The 18,213-nt window shown below is 31.9% G+C and overlaps 1 protein-coding gene across 1 annotated transcript; it reads right to left on the bottom strand.

Moving 5' to 3' along the window:
• Positions 1 to 10,776: 10,776 nt before the first annotated feature.
• LOC142620819 (aspartic proteinase CDR1-like) lies at positions 10,777 to 12,078 on the bottom strand. The gene has a single exon (XM_075794124.1). The coding sequence runs from the start codon at positions 12,076 to 12,078 to the stop codon at positions 10,777 to 10,779; it is 1,302 nt and encodes a 433-aa protein (XP_075650239.1).
• Between the last annotated feature and the right edge of the window lie 6,135 nt (positions 12,079 to 18,213).

Here is an 18,213-nt window from a genome sequence, read left to right as displayed (position 1 = left end):
AACTACAATGTAGTGTTATTGTAAACAGTCACAGATTAACTTCATCAGATTATCACAAGCTGATGATATATAGAGGTCTATTATGCAAATCTCATCTTTTCTTAATCTTAAGGTTCAATCATAAGGCTAAACTTAGATGTCCATTATCTCATTTAGCACTTTTTGTTTTAGATAGCATCTGTAAATGATTGTAGAAATCATCAGATTTGTAATCTCTATACACATATAAATGAAAGCAGACGGGTCGGTAAATTTTGGCCACTTACTCAATTTTAATCTTTTACTTGGTGAAAGTGAAGAATTAAGAACAGAGCAAATATTAATTAGAGGTTGTGGATGAGCTCAGGACTAGTGGCAAGCAGCAGCCACAACACTTCTGATCATTTCAATATTAAGCTTTTGGAAATTTTTATTTTTTATGAGCAATATTTTAGAGATTTGTTAAAGATAAAAGTTATTTTTTTGTTTTTACTTTTTAGTTCTGGGAGGGTCATAGGTATTAGGCAAAATAAACCATTTTACTTTTTGGTTTCTCAGAACCAACTTCCAAATCTTGGGAGTGATTAAATATAATTATGTATATATCAATGGCTCAGACTAAAGTAGTTCTTGCCTTTGTTATTCTTGATGGATAAATAATCCATTTTTTTAAAGGAGTTGATAGAGTATTAAGCTAAAGTCGATTGAATATAGAAAAAAAGAAAATGAAAAGAAGTTTTTTTTGACTAGTAAAAACGAAAAGAAGTTGATTGTATTGTTTATTAATTCTTTAAGCGTTGATTATTACACACACTGTGTACGTAATGTGTATACCACTTTAGCTGAAATTGTGTGTTATTAAATTGTGAAATCGTGTTTTCAAGATATGATTTTACAATTTCAAAATTATAATTGAAATCGAGTTTTGAATACATGATTTCTAAAATTATGTATACAGATGTGTGTAACAAGCTGTGCGCAAATTAACATTAACCTAATTCTTTTACATTCCACAAAAGTGCATGTTTTATGAATGATCTTCTCACATAATTGTACAAGAAGTCCAGTTTGCATATTGGTCCAAGTGGGAGCGAATTTGCTCCATTGATTTTGATGATATAAAAGCATAAATTAGGATATCTTAGAGTTTTTGGGATAAGTTTACTCTAAAATTTATAAATTTCTGATTATTTATTTTAAAATGAATATATTAAATTTTGTCACACTATTAATAATTTATATAGATACTAAGTAAATGGTAGATAGTCAATGTTTTAGAACTCCATTATGGAGTTAATAGTAAGAATTATAGCCGATCCTAATTCCAAATATTGATAGTCGGCTATGCTTTGAGCTACATTATGACATGAATGGTCCATTGCGTTATTGTGTATGGAAGAGGTAACAAAGCTAAGCACATTTATTTCTGGTTTTGGATAAGTAAAGCAGATTTATTTTCAGTACATATGTATCATTACATGTATAGACTGAGATGACTGAACAAACACAAAGGTTCATTCTTTATTAATTTACTATTATAATTAAACACACCCTTATGACCGAGATGACTGCACAAACACAGAGGTTCATTCTTTATTTACTACTACAAACACACCCCTATGACATGCTTGCTCCAGTTGGTCGATCAATTAAGGAGATAAGCCATGGCCTCCATTAACTAATAACTGGACCAACGCCAGGACCGGGACTGAAAAAAGGAATGCCTCCAAAGGGAAAGCCTCCATAACCAGGGAAATTGAACACAGATCTCGAGAAAGGAGCATAGCCAAATGGCCAACCAAAGCCTAAATAGTTCCAGACAGTCTGAGACTGCTGGTAGACCTCATCATATGTCTTTGGCACATCTCTTCCTCCTTCAACACCAATGACATTTGCCATAACAAATAGAGTGAAAACCAGCAATGCCTTAGTAGTTTTCTCCATTATATCTTTATCTTTTGTGTTTGTGTTTAATGTGGAGAGAATTGCTTCATGGCCACCCGAATTTATAGTGCAACTCGTGACAACGAGACAATGAGAGTTCCTTACGTTACTTGCATATATGATTTGGGAATGAAATTTAATGGCCTTTGCATGGGAGGCTTGGTTGTTCTAGGAAAAAAAATAATGGGCGGCCCATCGTAGCATATAATTGATAAATTAAATTTGCATGGGCTATAATTTCTTTAATCGTTTTGGTAGTAGGTTCTGAATTTCCACAGTTATAAGTGGAGTAAATGTTTACTACTTTTAGAGTATAGCAACCTATATATACTCTATCCTCTTAATTACTTTTTTTTTTTGTTTTTTTTGTTGAGAAACTATCCTCTTAATTATTTGAATGATGGATCTCACCGATTAAATTTATATTAGAATTTATTATTTATGTGAGTTGCATGAGAGAGTATCATATTACTGTACTTTGAAAAAATTGAATAATTTTCTCCAAAAAATAGCAATAATTAGTGTCTTTATTAATCACATCATGACCCCATGATTAATGCATCAGGTTACGAATTCATTTTGAAGCATAAATTACCATTTAAGTGGAATAATTTGATGGATTAGAGTATAAGCAAGAAATGGGTTAATTAGGTGTAGGAAACATGATCTCTCAATTTCAAGTGAAATGAAAATACATATTCAATTCACTATTAAGGTTTTAGTTCTTGAGTTTGATTTACAAATTTTACATCACATTCTATACCTTTAAATTTATAAAATTTAGTATGAATTATAAATCAATCAATTTTAAATCGAGAAAATTCTAATATAAAATATCAACTCATACAAGCATATGTAGGAATGTACGTCATAAATATGAGAGTTAGAGTGATAAAGGTGAAATGACCTATTTTGCCAAGTTTTTATGGTAAGATTGAAGTCGGTTTACAAATAAAATTTGTATCAAATATCATAGTTTCAAGGTCAATAAAAGCAAAAATTGTACATAATTAATTATAGAAAAGCAAGAAACTATATTGGATGGTTGTTTAAACAATCATCCAATATATAGAGCCTAATTTGTATTTGATCCAGATTGTGGATCCACTATGTGGCATATAAATATTGTTGCTTCAGATTAGGGTTGATCATGTTGTTTTAGAGAGGAAAAAAAAATGTATTGCCGCATTTTATATATTTTCCCTAATAGTAGTGAAATCACTGCAATTCTATGGATGTAGATAAATTTCGTGTAATTGCCTTTATGTGTGTTGTTATCTTTCTTTATGTTTTTCGCCTCTTACAAATCTGGGAATTTGTGTAAATTCCTAACATTTTCATCTTTTAAGAAAGGAAAAAAAGAGAAAGAAAGGAAAATACAGCATTATTCTTTTGCTTTCATTTTTTGTCCGTCTTCAAGTTCATGGTGAACTCAACCCTTTACAGAACTCAACTAACCTAACCATATTTAACCTTTTAAAACATTTTAATAATTAGATCAATCTTGAGTTACGTCACAGACCGACCAATTAAGCTTTTCTCATGATTATATATATAAAAAGAAAAGGATAAAGTTTACCTACAAAATTTGTTGTTGTCTAAGGCTACAACCTTACTCAATAACATAAATATTATTATATATTTTGAAAATCTAACCGTTAGGTTGTATGTTCTTTACACTTTTAATACACATCAAATTTTGTATTAATCATATATTATTTTGTTATATGATCTATAAACTTTCATTTTATGCATAATTTTATACTACAAAATCTTGTAATTTAAACACTTTATTGACGACATAACTATTAATCTTCAATTTTCTAAAAATTTTACAAGTATGAAGTATATAAGAAGAAAATAAAGTCTAATGGTGAATTTTTCAAAATTCACCTCTAATAAAAAGATATTGAATAAGGTTGTAGTTTTAAGTTACAACCAATTTTGTAGCTAAATTTTGTCCTAAAAAAAACCTAAGCATTATTTAATTATATATGTAACCTAACAACTTGAATATGATGTTCCAATGAGAATTATGGTGTTTAAATTTTGCATGGACCACGATTACTTCTATTGTTTTTTTGTGATAGGTTGCACGTCTGATGGCAATAGACGATTTAGTAAATTAATGGTGTCTTCATGACTCCAACTCCAAGTCTCCAAGGATTTAAGCAAGAGTCCACACATGACATTAATTTGCTTTTAGAATGGGATGTTCTTTTTATGTATTTATTTATTTAGAATGGGATGTTCTGATTGCTTTTACGTGAAAAAATAAAAATATTGAATATTTTGGAAAAATTAGTGCACCAAATTTGGTAGAGTACGTAGCTCAGAGCAGAAGTGCATTAAAAACACATGTTTGTTAGATCTGGTGCTATGGTTTTAGAAGTCATTTGTATGGTTTATTGCAAGAAATCCAAAATTAAAATCTCCTTTAGCATTAGGGTTGTAATTTTTAAAAATTGTGGAGTTCACTTTAAACATAATTAGTAATAAAGGTTATTGAAATTTTCCATGAAACAATCCTTGGGTATGAACCCCGTTCAATCAGAAGGGACCCCGAGTAATGAGGGTTAATTATGTGAGCATATATACCAATGGACATGTGATAGACCATAAAACCTCATGGTTTATTAGTTTAGAGATTTTAAATGCTATATTTTTTTTGAGAGATAATGGTTCATAATGTTCTTACAATCTCACTAAAATATAAGAAGAAAATATTAAAAAGAAATTAAATTAATTGGGAGAGAGAAAATAAATTATTAATGTGATTCATTTTGACCCTGTACAGTTATAAGATAAAATGTTATACATGTATTTACGCAGTAAAGAAGCCAAGATTTTAATTTTGGGAGCAATATTAAAAGACAAACATAAAAGCAAAGTTAATACCAAATAAAACTAATTGACATTAACAAAAAAAAAAAAACAATTATATAATAATGTATATGTCAATATATACACAATTTATTTTTCATATACGACTAATAAGAATAAATTTATAAGATTAATGTACGTAAATTCAAGTATGTAGTTTAATTACTCAATATAAATTGATAAAAAAGAAAGTAAAAAGGTTAAAGTATAGCAATATTCCTCGAAAATTGAATATCACCTCATTTCCTTATTTACTTTAATTAAAATAAATTTTTTAAACTTTCTTTCACTATTTTTCTTAATATTTAAATTTTGAATTTTCAACAAAAACCTAGAGTTCACTAAGTAAAAGTCCAAAGAATGTGAAAAAAAATCAGTGGAGGGATAGAGGCAATAGGAGTCAGTGTCGTGTGTGAGTGTTTTTTTAAAAGTTATTTTAAGTTTAAAATACTGGTCCACTACTTTGAGTCTTTGAGTTAAATGAGAAAGATAATTTTATTTTTGAGAAAGATGAATTTAGATTTAGATTTAAAAATTGTCACGGTATAAGAAAGTTGAATTTCAATTTCAATTTTCATTAAAGAGGTGAGTCTTCTAATCCTTTATCTAAATATAATGCCATGATTCTCTTATTATATATATATATATATATATATTTATTTATTTTAAAATTTTAAATAATATATCTTGCTCTCTCTATCTAAAATATGACTGGTGAAATTCGTGATAAAGCTTGGTGTTGGAAAGCTGTAAGATCTAAAGACCTTATTACCATCCAAAGTAAGCTGCTATTGATAAAAAATTGGTGAAATGGATAAATCTTCTAGGACCTTATTTGCATCAAGTTCCTTTTCATGTTCTTGCTTGGGGACAAGACTAGATTTAGAACCCTAGTAGTTTGATGATGGAAGATTATTTGGTTTCTTAGAGCTGTACCAAGGTATACTTTTATAAGTTGGATGGCAATCAAGAATAGATTATCTACTAAAGAGAGATTGGCCAAATGAGGAATTGGGCGCAGGACTTGTTATGCGTGCATGCTTTGTATCTCCTGTTCTGAGAGATCACCTATTCTTCAAGTGCTCTTTTACTCAAAGAATTTGGAAGAGAAATTAGTGATCCCTTATCATTAGTTTGTTCCTATTATTAGTTCTGAGCTCGGCTGTATTAGAATTGTACAAACTGTTTGGAGTTGGTTTGTTTAACTCTCTTGCTATCCTGGTATAGTCTAGGTTCTGTTCTTGATTATGAATAGGATAGTGTTTATTACACACAAACTGCTACACACTTATTTTTTGAATTGAAATTGCGAGTTGAAGACACGATTTTTTTTAAAAAAATTGTGTCTTCAACTCATGATTTTGAAATTGATTATATGTAGGATAATGTTTATTACACACAAACTATTATACACTTATTTTTTGTATTGAAATCATGAGTTGAAGACATGATTTCAGTTTTTGTTTTTGAAATTGTGTCTTCAACTCACGATTTTGGTTCAAAAAATGTGGGTAAAAATATAATAGAGCTACACTATGATTAAAATGACCCCTTACATCAGGGTCCTAATATATTGTGTGTTTGTGTGGAAGAGGTAACATATAGCTAAGAAACATTTATTTCAGTAAGTATGTCTCATTACATATCAGTAGACGGAGATGCCTGAACAACTACAAATGGGACGCTACCTATTCAAGACACATTTATTATTTAGTATCATATAACCACACCCTTATTCTATTAGGCACCTTAGAAACATGCTAGCTCCATTTGGTCATGGAGATATGCGGCCAGCTCCAAGTTCAGCAGCATTAGGAATGTCCCCATACACGTCTTTGCCTTCCACCATTTCTTTGAAATCGGTATGAGCTTGAGGAGGGCCTCCTATACCGCCTCCAATACCACCACCAACATGACCATCACCAGGACCAGAACCAGAACCAGAACCAGAACCAAAACCAGGAAAGCCTTTAAAACCAGGACATAAGCAAAATGGCCAGAGAGTCTGGGGCTCATAGACCTGATCATCTTTCTTTGGCACATCTCTTCCTCCTTCAGCACCAATGAGAAATGCCATAAGAAATAGAGTGAAAACGAGCACTGCCTTAGCAGTTTTCTCCATTAATTATATTTTTATGTTTTGTATTTGCTTTTAGTATGGAAAGAATTGCTTCACGGTCACCCAAATTTATAGTGCAACTTGTGAAAATGTTAGGTACTTACGTAACTTTTTTTGGGAATGAATAATCAATAAGATGGCCCATGGTAATATAGGTGATAAATCAATTTTGCATGGGCCATAATTTCTTTAATATTTCGGGTATTGAATCTTCTGATTGTCACAAATGAGAATAATTAGTGTATTTATTGATGGCATCAGGCCCCCATGAAGTTAATGACTCAGGTCGAGAATTCATTTTGAAGAATAATCTGATGCATCAGAGCATGAGTAGAGAGGTTGAGTAGGTGGAGCTGTAAAAGTTTAGCTGCTGCGTCATGCATGAAGATACTATACATGCATACTCCCCATATAATATAGTATTTTGAAAATATAAAATAAAAAGTAATGAAAATTATTACATTTTGGTCCTGTAAGATTTATTTATTTATTTATTTTGGTCTTGTAAAATCACATATGATGTCACAGTTAGCCTTTTCTCGATTGCGTTAAAAAAGTTACCATGGGCCAAATGTAAACTTCCATGACTAAAATGACAAACGACAAATTAAAATTTATGGTACGAAATAGGCATTGGGCCAAATTTAAGAGGTAATTTTTATTTTGTTTTTTTAGAAGAAATTTAAACAGTTTTTTACTATTAAAAAAATAATATTAATTTTTTAATAGTTATTTATGAACAAAGGGATTGATGATGCCAACGAATACGAACTTACTGGGCTAAAATTACAAATGAAATTTACAATACCAAAATGATAATTGACTAAACTTGAAGGGTATAATTTGAATTTTTGCAAAAAAAAAAAAAAAAAAAAAGAAAGAGAAAAAGAAATTGTATATATATACACAGTTAAACACACTTTTCATAAATAGAATAGGAAAAAAAATTATAGCAATATCATTATTTTCTTTTCATGTTTTATTATTGGTTGTTCTTGAAGTCTATGGTGAACTTAGCCCTCATCAAAGCTCAACTGACCCGAGTCAGGGACGAACCTACAGTAGGGAAGGGGGGGGGGGGCAAAAATAGCTAGTATATATATATGTGTTAAAATTTTAAATTTTGGTCCTAATATCCCCCCCCCCCCCCCCCAATTAAAAAAAAAACTAGTATACATATGTAATCTGAAAAATGAAGGGCATGTTTGGTAGACTGTAATAGGCTCTGTAATGTAATAGTTATTTCTACGATTTAGTTATTCTCTAGTTTGGTTATGTTTTTATTACAAGGAATAATCATTCCTTATGAGTAGCTATTCTTCAAAATGAGTATGCATACCCGAAAGAAGTTGTTGAGGGTCACCCGAATGCACTTGTTCTCAATCCCCTCAGAACTTCTATCACTCTCTCCTCCAGAAATGATCACGCTTGTTTTTAGTGTTTTTCTCTCAAACTGCTAACCCCTTGTATCGAAATTTCCTCTCTTATTTATAGTCTAAGGTTAGTGGAAGAGCTATGATCATTTTCCTGGTTAGTGGAAAGAAAGGTCCAATATTGTTTCCTCTAAGTGGATATTTAGTTGTGAGTGGGAGATGATGAGAATGACATTGGAACTGGTTCCACCACTGGATGGACTGCCCGACAGCAATACTCCCTAGGCTTCACTGAACTTAAGGGGACTCATCTCCTCGGGAAATTGCATTCCCCCAACAAGCAAGATCTTACCTTTGTGGTTTATGTCATAACTAACTTCATAGCGTTTTTTGGATTTGAGTTGGGTGACGAGGACCACTCGGACCATGTTTGTGGACCGGGTAAAGTATGTGTTCGCACATGATACTTTAGGAGTTGAGGCCAAACGAGTTTTGGGCCTTGTATACGTGGCATTATTGTGATGGGTTTCGTGGGTATTGGGCCTACAGAGGAATAACGTCCCGTACAATGAGGAATAACTATTCTTTTTTAAAATGTTATATTAGTGATTCCTTAGTAAGTGCAATAATTTCAAAACTTAATATATTCCCAAATAAACAAACTTTACATATACATCTAACAATTATAAAAATAAAAAATTATAAAAAATAACACATATCTCTCTTAAATTTAAAAATAACAATTTTTAAGGAGATATAATTGTATGAGTAAGAGATTTCCTAAAATAAATGTTAAGTTTCATTTTAATGTTATAACTCACAACTAAACTAATGAATAGGTTTAGTTATTACATTACAACGCATTTTATCCCTAGTAATAAATATTACAATTTCTGTCATAATCCTTATTCAGTGTACTAAACGTACCCTAAGATTTGCTCTTAAATATATATATTTTTGGATCTCCTACCTTGAAATATTTAGATATTGACCCACAAGAAAAAAAAAGAAAAAAGGATTGAAAGTATAACATCAATAACCGACAAACTCTCATCCAAAAAAAAAAAAATTTGACAAACTAAAATTAATTACAAAATAAAAAAATATATAGACTGAAAACCTAAATTACAATTCCTAAATTTTTATCCTAACTCCACTCTTCCTCCACTCAACCTCATCAACGCCTTCATCACTGCTAGCCTGCCGTTGTTGTTCTTTTCCTCGGATCAGATCCAGTGTTGCTGTTGTTGCTGCTCCTCAGATCCTTGATCACAGTCACACACGAGTCTGATAAATTTGAGAAATTTCTCTCCTCTCTCAAGTTCATATTTGTGTGTGTGTGTGTGTGTTTTTTTTTTTGTTTTGTCTTTGCTATATTGCTCTGCCTTTGGCCCTTTGCCCTTTGCCTTTTTTATGAATTGTGGTGATTGGTGTGTTGTGTTTGTGAGCTGTGACTTTTTACGGACTGGTGTGTTGTATGGACCTTAGACTAGTTTGTGGCTTTGTATTGACTACTGTGTAATTGTGGCTTTTTGTGTGGACTAGTCACTTGTGTTTGTAACTTTTTTTTTGTTTTTTTTTTTTGTTTTGGTTTTTTCTATAAAGACATAAAGCGGGAACACTAGAACAGTAGGACGTGAGTACTAAATTGTGATTGTGAGACTAGTCTTTGACAGTGATTGTTTTGTGAGTACTGTGATTGTGAATTTGTGAGACTAGTCTTGGGTAAGTGACTTTTTTGTGAGACCAAAGTCTTTTGGTTTAATTGTTTTGGTTTTATCAAAAACTTTGTTTTTGTTACTTTGTGTGATGTGGCTAATATTAGTAATATATATGAACTTGTGAACTTTGTCTTTGTTATTTTGTGTGATATGGCTAATATTAGTAATCTTGGCAATGTAAAAAGAACATCAAAAGGAAGAGGCCTATTATTGTTGTTGCTTCTACTGTTGATACCATATCTTGTATGGCTTTGATTTGCATGCCAAATTACCAATTTAAGCCAATGCCAAAAATTGCATTATTAATATGAAAATGAAAAAGTAATTATAAGAAATAGTTATTTGTTTTCTGTCTTGAATATATATTAAATAAATCATTTGACGGTCGAAAAGTTTAAAATCCCCCAATTACTTTTTTTGACTAAGTTTTATCAGTCCTAATTGAGGATTAGTCAAGATTTGACCGAAAGTCCAAACATCAAATCATAATAAATTTATGCCCAAGTTAAAAATCATGTAATTACCGTTAAAATGACTTAAAGAGTATCAGTGTTATATATATGTATGAATATTTCGTTGCCTATCGTATGATTTATAGCCAATTTATTTTTTATTTTTTGAGGAAAATTCAATTCATAATCTATTAGAACTACAATTCATCAATTTCTTACTATTTTATTCTAAAAAAACTATCGTATGAATTTGTAAGAGGGAAAAAAAAGAAAAAGAAAAACACCAGATAGGTAGAGAGGCATTATTAAGCCTTGGTGCAATCCGTTGGCTTGAAGGATACAGTTTTCTTGACAATATCATAGCCTACCAACTGATCAGCTTGGGCCAAGTTACCGAAAATGGCGATTGAGTCACCTGCAGGAATGAAAGCCATGCACGACATTGTTTTATCTCCAATGAAAGTGTTGATCGCACTCAGCGTCACATCTGCACCGCCGGTGAAATGAGCTATGATAGTTGGAACTTTAAAAGTAGATTCGGGGGAGTCGAAGCAAAGACTGAAGGTTTTATTCGGGTCTTTAACGACTGCTAATTTAATTTGGGCTTTTAATGCTGCTTCAAAACCGGTGTACAAGTCTGACGGCAAAAATGTCAATGTTGTGCCTGAATCAATGATAATATTGCCCCCTGCTGCTTTGGCAGAAGTCGAGGTGATTTTTGTTGGGCCAACACTAATTGCTTCAAGTGTTAGGGTGTAATAGTCGTTATTTTGATTGGTGGCTAAGGGAGTAGTCACAGCTCCAGGACCTGATACCACGGCATTAGTACCGAAATTCAATTTGCTTTTGGCATCAGGTTTGTCAAATGGAATCAAGCAGTAGGAGAATTTGCCAGCAATAGAAGTTCTCAACTGGGAAACAAGAGAAGGCGCGCTGCTTCCAAGGCCAACAATCCCAGAACCTTTTGCACCAAAAATTCCAGAGTTGTCATGTCCACATCCTATGATAGTTTTAGGGAAACTTGCAGTTGATCCCAGTTTGACAGTGTCGAGAGCAAGGTCTCCAACTGAGGTAGATCCATCGCCATAGGACACGATATATTCGCAATTAGAGCCTACGCAAGATCCTTGTACATTATCACATTGGGGTGAAATGCATGGAACTATTTTATATGTGCTTGACTTTGCAGGATCAAAAATTGGAGATGTTTGGTTGTAGCATTTAGTGCAAGGCCTACACTGTAGCCAAGTCAAATCACTGCCCGTGTCAGCAATTCCGAACACTTGGACTGGTGGTGTACCGACAGCGTATTGCATGAGGTATTCACCTTCATTTGAGATTATTTCAGAATCAAGTGCATTGGTAGAGAATGAAGAAGTTGGCCTAAAATGATTGACTCGGTTAATGGAACGACGCAAAGCATTGGCTAACCGTTGTTGGGGAGTTTCTGAAGGGTCATAGAGGGGAGATTTTGGAGAATCGCGGTGCATTAGCTCCACGCTAAAGCCCTCATTGGAAGCCTCGATGAGAGATAAGCTACAAAGAATGACAATGGAGAATGTTGTTACCAATGCAACCAAGTAAGGAACTGAGTGTAGAGATGCCATGACTTCTTGTTGCCTGTTTTGTGATGATGAAAAGGTGAAGGATTTTGGTGTATACAGGGAAGAATAGAGAAATATTTAATGTGAGAAACGAAATGAAGAAATGTCGAAGGCAATGCTAGAACAAAATTCAAGTTTTTCCCAAAGATCTGATAAGTTGATATATAATGGTTAATAGGAAGATGAAAACAAATTTGACGATCATACGAAATTTATAGGGATTTGAAACACATTGACAGTTTACCAAAAAAAAGAAACACATTGACAGCAAATTAACTATTTTCTACCAAGAGAGAAACTTTGAGATCGTTCAACAGGTCAACATCATATAAAATTTTTTATGACCTCAGTTATGTGCTAAATAGATTGTTATTTGGATTCAAAATGCTTAAATTTGGAATTAGTGAGAAATAAATAAGGTGGAAATGGATTAATTTTGTAATTTATTTATATTCAAATTGATTCCTAGGTTTTAAGATAAGTTTTTTTCCTATATTTAGGTAAGTTAAGCACATAATGAGATTTAAGAAAAAAATGAACTAAAAATATCTATTTGCTCTCTCAAATTTAGGAGATTGGTAAACACAAATTGACTACATTATCAATTTACTAGCTTCATTGCACACATTATCTATGACTTAAAAAAAAAAATTAAAACTTTCATTCATTGTAATAAGAAACTTTTTTTTTTTTTTTTTTAAATTTTCGTTCATCAAGGAACCATAAAAAATAAGTTGTTTAGAAAACTAAGGCAACTCCCCTTATGGAGAGCATAGGTTTTAAAAACAGTTTCAGGGAAAATTTAGGAGGTGGAGAAAAATAAAGTAACACAAACCAAACTAAAAAAATAAGTTAAGGATGCACAGGAATACAAATATTCTCTCTTTTAATAGATGTAAACTCGACAGTATGTGACCCATGAACAGATGCATGTAAACACTTCCAAGCACAATCAGCTAGTATATATAAACTTGTGCTTGTTTGTTTGTGATTGTTTTGGTTTTAGATTTTTTTTTTGTTGAGAAGTCCCTTTTTCTAGTTGGTGTATAGAACTACGAAATATGGAAATAATGAAACATTTTTTTTTTTGATTTGTAGATCATGAGTAAGTCCATTACAATATTAAATTTATTCAAAAGAAAATATTTAAATAATTCTGAAGTCATAGCTGATGATGCAAGATTGCCAACCTCTAGCGTTGATGTCCCAGTTTCTGAAAATATCCAAACAAAAGTTCCAAATGTCACCATTGACAAAAGTACAGGTTTTGTGTGTGATCTTGGAATGCGTAAGCAAATATGGGTTATGATGCTAATGAAATTCGACGAGCTTACATTAAGCTTGGTCCATACCAACCTAAACTAGATGAGTACAAGAAAACTAAATTTGGAAGTCATTCTCATAAATTTCAACATTCATAGTTTGCAATTAAGTCATTTAGTACATGGCTTGAATATTCACCTAGTAAAGATGTTACTTTTGTCTACCATGCTTTCTCTTTGACAAGCCAATTGGAGATTCTATGAGTCATGTACTCACTAAGGACAAATTTCAGAATCGGAAGAAAGTTAATGATGGAAATAATTGTTTCTTTTTGAATCATAAGGGCAAAGAACCTAACTCTTTTCATAGAGCTTCCGAGCAAGCCATGATAGATTTGATGAACTAGTCTCAACACATACAAAAGGTACTTGAAAATTTCAATTCTGATCAAATTGCAAGCAATCGATTATGGTAAAGGCCTCAATTGATGTTGTCAAAGTGCTTGCATTTCAAGGACTTGCTTTTAGAGGACGAGATGAAAGTTCTGATTCAATTAATCATGAGAATTTTCTTGAAATATTGGATTTGGTGGTATCATATAATGAATATGTTGCAAAAGCAATAGAGAAAGCTCCCAAAAATGCCTCTTACAAATCACCAAAAATCCAAAAGGAAATCTTACATGTATTATCAAACAAGGTGAAGAAGACAATTTGTGAAGAAATTGGTGATGCAAAGTTTTGCCTAATTGTTGATGAAGCTTGTGATGAATGAAGGAGTAAATGGCTATTGTTATAAGATTTGTAGACAAAGATGGTTTTGTTCGAGAACGTTTTTTTGGGGTAGTTCATGTCCCCAATACTACGACATTAACCGTAAAAGATGAAATATATTATGTCTTTTCACATCATAGTCTGGATATTCAAGATATTCGAGGGCAAGGATATGACGGTGCAAGCAATATGCAAGGTGAGTGGAATGGATTAAAAGCTTTGGTTTCAAATGATTGTCCATATGCTTACTACATTCGTTGTTTTGCACATCGCTTGCAATTAGCATTAGTGGCAGCATTAAAAGAAGTTATTCTTGTTCAAATTTTTTTAATAGATTATCTTCTATTGTCAATGTTGTTGGCGCTTCTGCAAGCGTACTGAGCAATTAAAAAAAGCTTATGCTGATCAAATTGCATATTTTGTTGAAATTGGTGAGCTTGAAACTGGAAGAGGACTTAATCAGATTAGCACATTACAACGGGCTGGAGATACTCGTTAGGGTTCTCAATTCAGAGATGAAGAGTGGGATAATTTACTTACCACTGGGAAATCATTTTGTGAAGCACGTGACATAGATGTCCCATATATGAATGCTCGTTATGTTGAGAGAGGAGGTCTAGCTCGTTATTAACAAGATGACTTCACAATTGAGCATCATTATCGGGTAGATATTTTTTATGCCGCGATAGATTCTATATTACAAGAATTAAACATCGATTTGGTAAGCATGCGGTGGAATTACTTAATCTTAGTTCAGCTCTTGATCCTAAAGAGGCACGTGAGTCTTTTAGAAGTATAAACATTTTGTTGTTAGTAAGTAAGTTTTATCCGAAAGACCTTACAGATCAAGAAATAATACTTTTAAAGGCAAAAGTTGATCATTATGAGCACAATGTAGTTTGGCATCTGGACTTCAAGAAGTTATCAAGTATTTCTGAGTTGTGCCAATGGTTGGTAAAAAATCGAAAATCATTATTTTACCCATATATTTATAGAGTGATTACACTTGTGTTTACACTTCCAGTTTCTACTGCAATTACAGAGCGAGCATTTTCAGCCATGAATATTATCAAGAATAGGCTTCACAATGAGATGGAAGATGATTTTCTAATGGACTCAATGATTTTGTACATTAAGAAGGAGATTGCTGCAAAATTTGGTACAAAATCAATCATAGACGACTTTTGAGACTTAAAAGAGCGTTGAGTTCCATTTTGATAAATGTGTTGAAATGTTTAAGAAATATTTATTTTGTATGTTATACTTTGTCGACATTTTTATAATATTAAATGTTTAAGAAACACTTATTTTATATGTAATATTTTGTTGAATATGAAATAGATGTTAGTTTTTATTTTCATAATTTTTTTTTTGTTTTAAGCTTTGGCTCTCCCCAGGTTCGAATCCTATTTCTATCCCTGACTCGAGTTATATTCAAGCTTTCAATACAGGTTGGTTAGACAAATCTCTGAGTTAGGGCATAGGCCAATCAATATTTTTGTCATCACTATTATTTTTTCTAATGAAAAACTCAGCGTTATCAATTTGAATATAGAGCTTGCCCCCCCTACCCCACCCAAACCTTCCCCTACCTTTCTTGTTATCTAATTTTTTAAAATAGAAATTAAGATATGGATTTTTTTTTTTTATATAAAGATATTTCTAATTCTCTCAAATAGTCTACAATTTTTATCCTTAGCCATGTCTAGCTTGGCATTATAAAATGATACATTATTACAACATCCTATTACCCATGTACAAATTAATTAAATTTTATTTTTTGTTGTTTTTCTTTTCTTTCTTTTGTTAATGTTTTTTTTTTTGTGGCAATATCCTTCTTTTGAATAGTTGGAAATGAAATTTAAAGCAAAAGAATAATCATTGATACTTTTAAGGTAATTTAAAAATATTGTACAGTCTTTTTAAAAATCAAAGGCATATAGAGAACATTTTAAAAATTTCAAGGGTATTATCATATAAATGAAATTTATAATTTAGTTTACTGTAATCCATGACTTATCATAAATATCTTATATTTAAGTTAATCTTTTTAACTATATCTAATAATGACTAAATATTAATTATTTTGATTTATGTAATTTAATTGTTTGAAATATATACTTATGGTGACCTTAGAGTTTAAAGTATTTTAATTAAGGATAGCAATTGTTATACTAAGTTTCAACTCTAATAACACAAACCACAAAAAAAAAAAAAATTGAAATCAAATACGAAAAAAAAAAAAAAAATTTTTACACACACACATATGTATTATATTATATATGTTGATTAACTTTTTGACTTGATTAATTAATTTTACTTATATTAATGGAAAACTTTGGAATTATTTTTTTCTCAACCTTTTTATTTTAATTCATACACATATAAATTTAGAGTAGGCTAGAGTAGATTTTCTATCTTGTATATATTAAAAAATATTGCCTCCTCTAAACTAAATTTCTACCTCCAGTGTAGATACCGAGCTCTGGGCTTTGAGAAATGGACTTATGCTTTGTATTAATTTAAATTTATTGGTTGTTGAGATTGAATTTGATGCTATCATTATGCTTGGTTGGGTCTTTAGTAATGATAGTAATACATGCCTCCCTTATTATGGATTACAGGACCCTCATCAACAAAATTCCTCAAGTGAGGATGAAACACTGTTATCGTGAAGCCAACAAATGTACGGATGCTCTGGCAAAGATAGGAGCTGGTGCAAACCTAGAACTTTTGTTATTTGATAGTCCGCCTATAGACATTTCTAGGTTATTGTTTTGTGATTCTGTTGGAATGTATTATGAGAGACCCAGTCTCTCTATGTAGATGCTATTTAGTTTCTTAATTGATTATTGTTTTCTACCAAAAAAAAAAAAAAAAAAAAAAAATCCGTCTCCACCACTAGTTGGCTAAATATAGATAATCGGGCAGGACTTGCTATATGGCTCTGTAGTTCTCGTTATGAGAATAGAAATCAACTACTCTTCAAGTGCTCTTTTGCTCAGAATTTGGAGAGAAGGTAGAGGAATGTGCTGTAAAGAATCTATTGATGATGTGTGGGATCCATTCATATTTAGAGTCGAAAGAACTTCATTTTGCATCAGGGAGCTGTCAAGTCTGAAGAAAAAATAATAAAAACTACAGGAAAGGAGTGGTGGATCTTACACTTGCTCCAGTATGGAAAAGATAATTGGCATGAGCTAAAGAGCTCCTAGAAATGAAGTATTAAGAATCATCCTAACTGGTTGTCATCAGGTCCAGTTTTATGAGGTAGCAAATCTGCTTGGGAGGCAATTCGAACAAGAAAAGCTCAAGTTGGTTGGTGGGTATTGGTGTAGTATTAAGCTATTGTGCCTAGACATGCTTTCATTCTACAACAAAATGTCATCAAAATGAACATGGTTACTGGTTAGCCATACAGGATAGGATAACCCCTTGTGATAGAATGGTTATGCAGAGCTGGAAAGGAGATGTGCTTAGTGTGGCTTCTGCAGAAACCAGATGGAGTGTAGAAATCATTTATTTTTCGAATGCTCCTCTTAGAGGTTATGGGAGTGGGTTTCTTGGCTGTGTATGAGCTAGGCAGTGTGTACCCTTTGATTGGGATGAAGTTATCAAATAGGGAATTGGTAAAATTTGTTTGCCAATTTTGGTAAGATAGGATAGCCCTAGCCACTCTCTATCATATTTGGAGTCAGAGGAATAGAAAAGTGCACGCTCGGTAGTATATGAAGTTAGTCAAACCAATATTACGTTGGATATATTTTAACAATTTACTTTTGTAATAAAGCAAAAGGAATAATATATAGATCTAAAAATAAACAATAACACAAATAGATGTGATAGACAAAAGTAATAAACAAATACTGAATATATATAAGAAGAAATCTGCAAATAATTAAAAACTCATAGACCAAATGCGTGAAGGATGAATGATTTAGATCAAGTCTTGTGGTGCCCCTCACATAAAGCAGATTTTGCCCCTCACATAATCATTGTGGTGCTTTAAGACTCATGAACGTTTGCCTTCTAGGATAAAATGATTTATAGCACAAAAACGAAGTACACAAAGTTATACTCTGAGAACTACTCAATGTCTCTT

The sequence above is a fragment of the Castanea sativa genome, chromosome 12 (genome assembly GCF_040712315.1).
Source record: "Castanea sativa cultivar Marrone di Chiusa Pesio chromosome 12, ASM4071231v1".
Classification (NCBI taxonomy): Eukaryota; Viridiplantae; Streptophyta; class Magnoliopsida; order Fagales; family Fagaceae; genus Castanea; species Castanea sativa.
This window is presented reverse-complemented; position numbering and strand designations above follow the sequence as displayed.

Coding starts and splice junctions, on each gene's coding strand:
- LOC142620819 (XM_075794124.1), bottom strand. CDS start 12,078: ATGGCATCTCTACACTCAGTTCCTTACTTGGTTGCATTGGTAACAACA.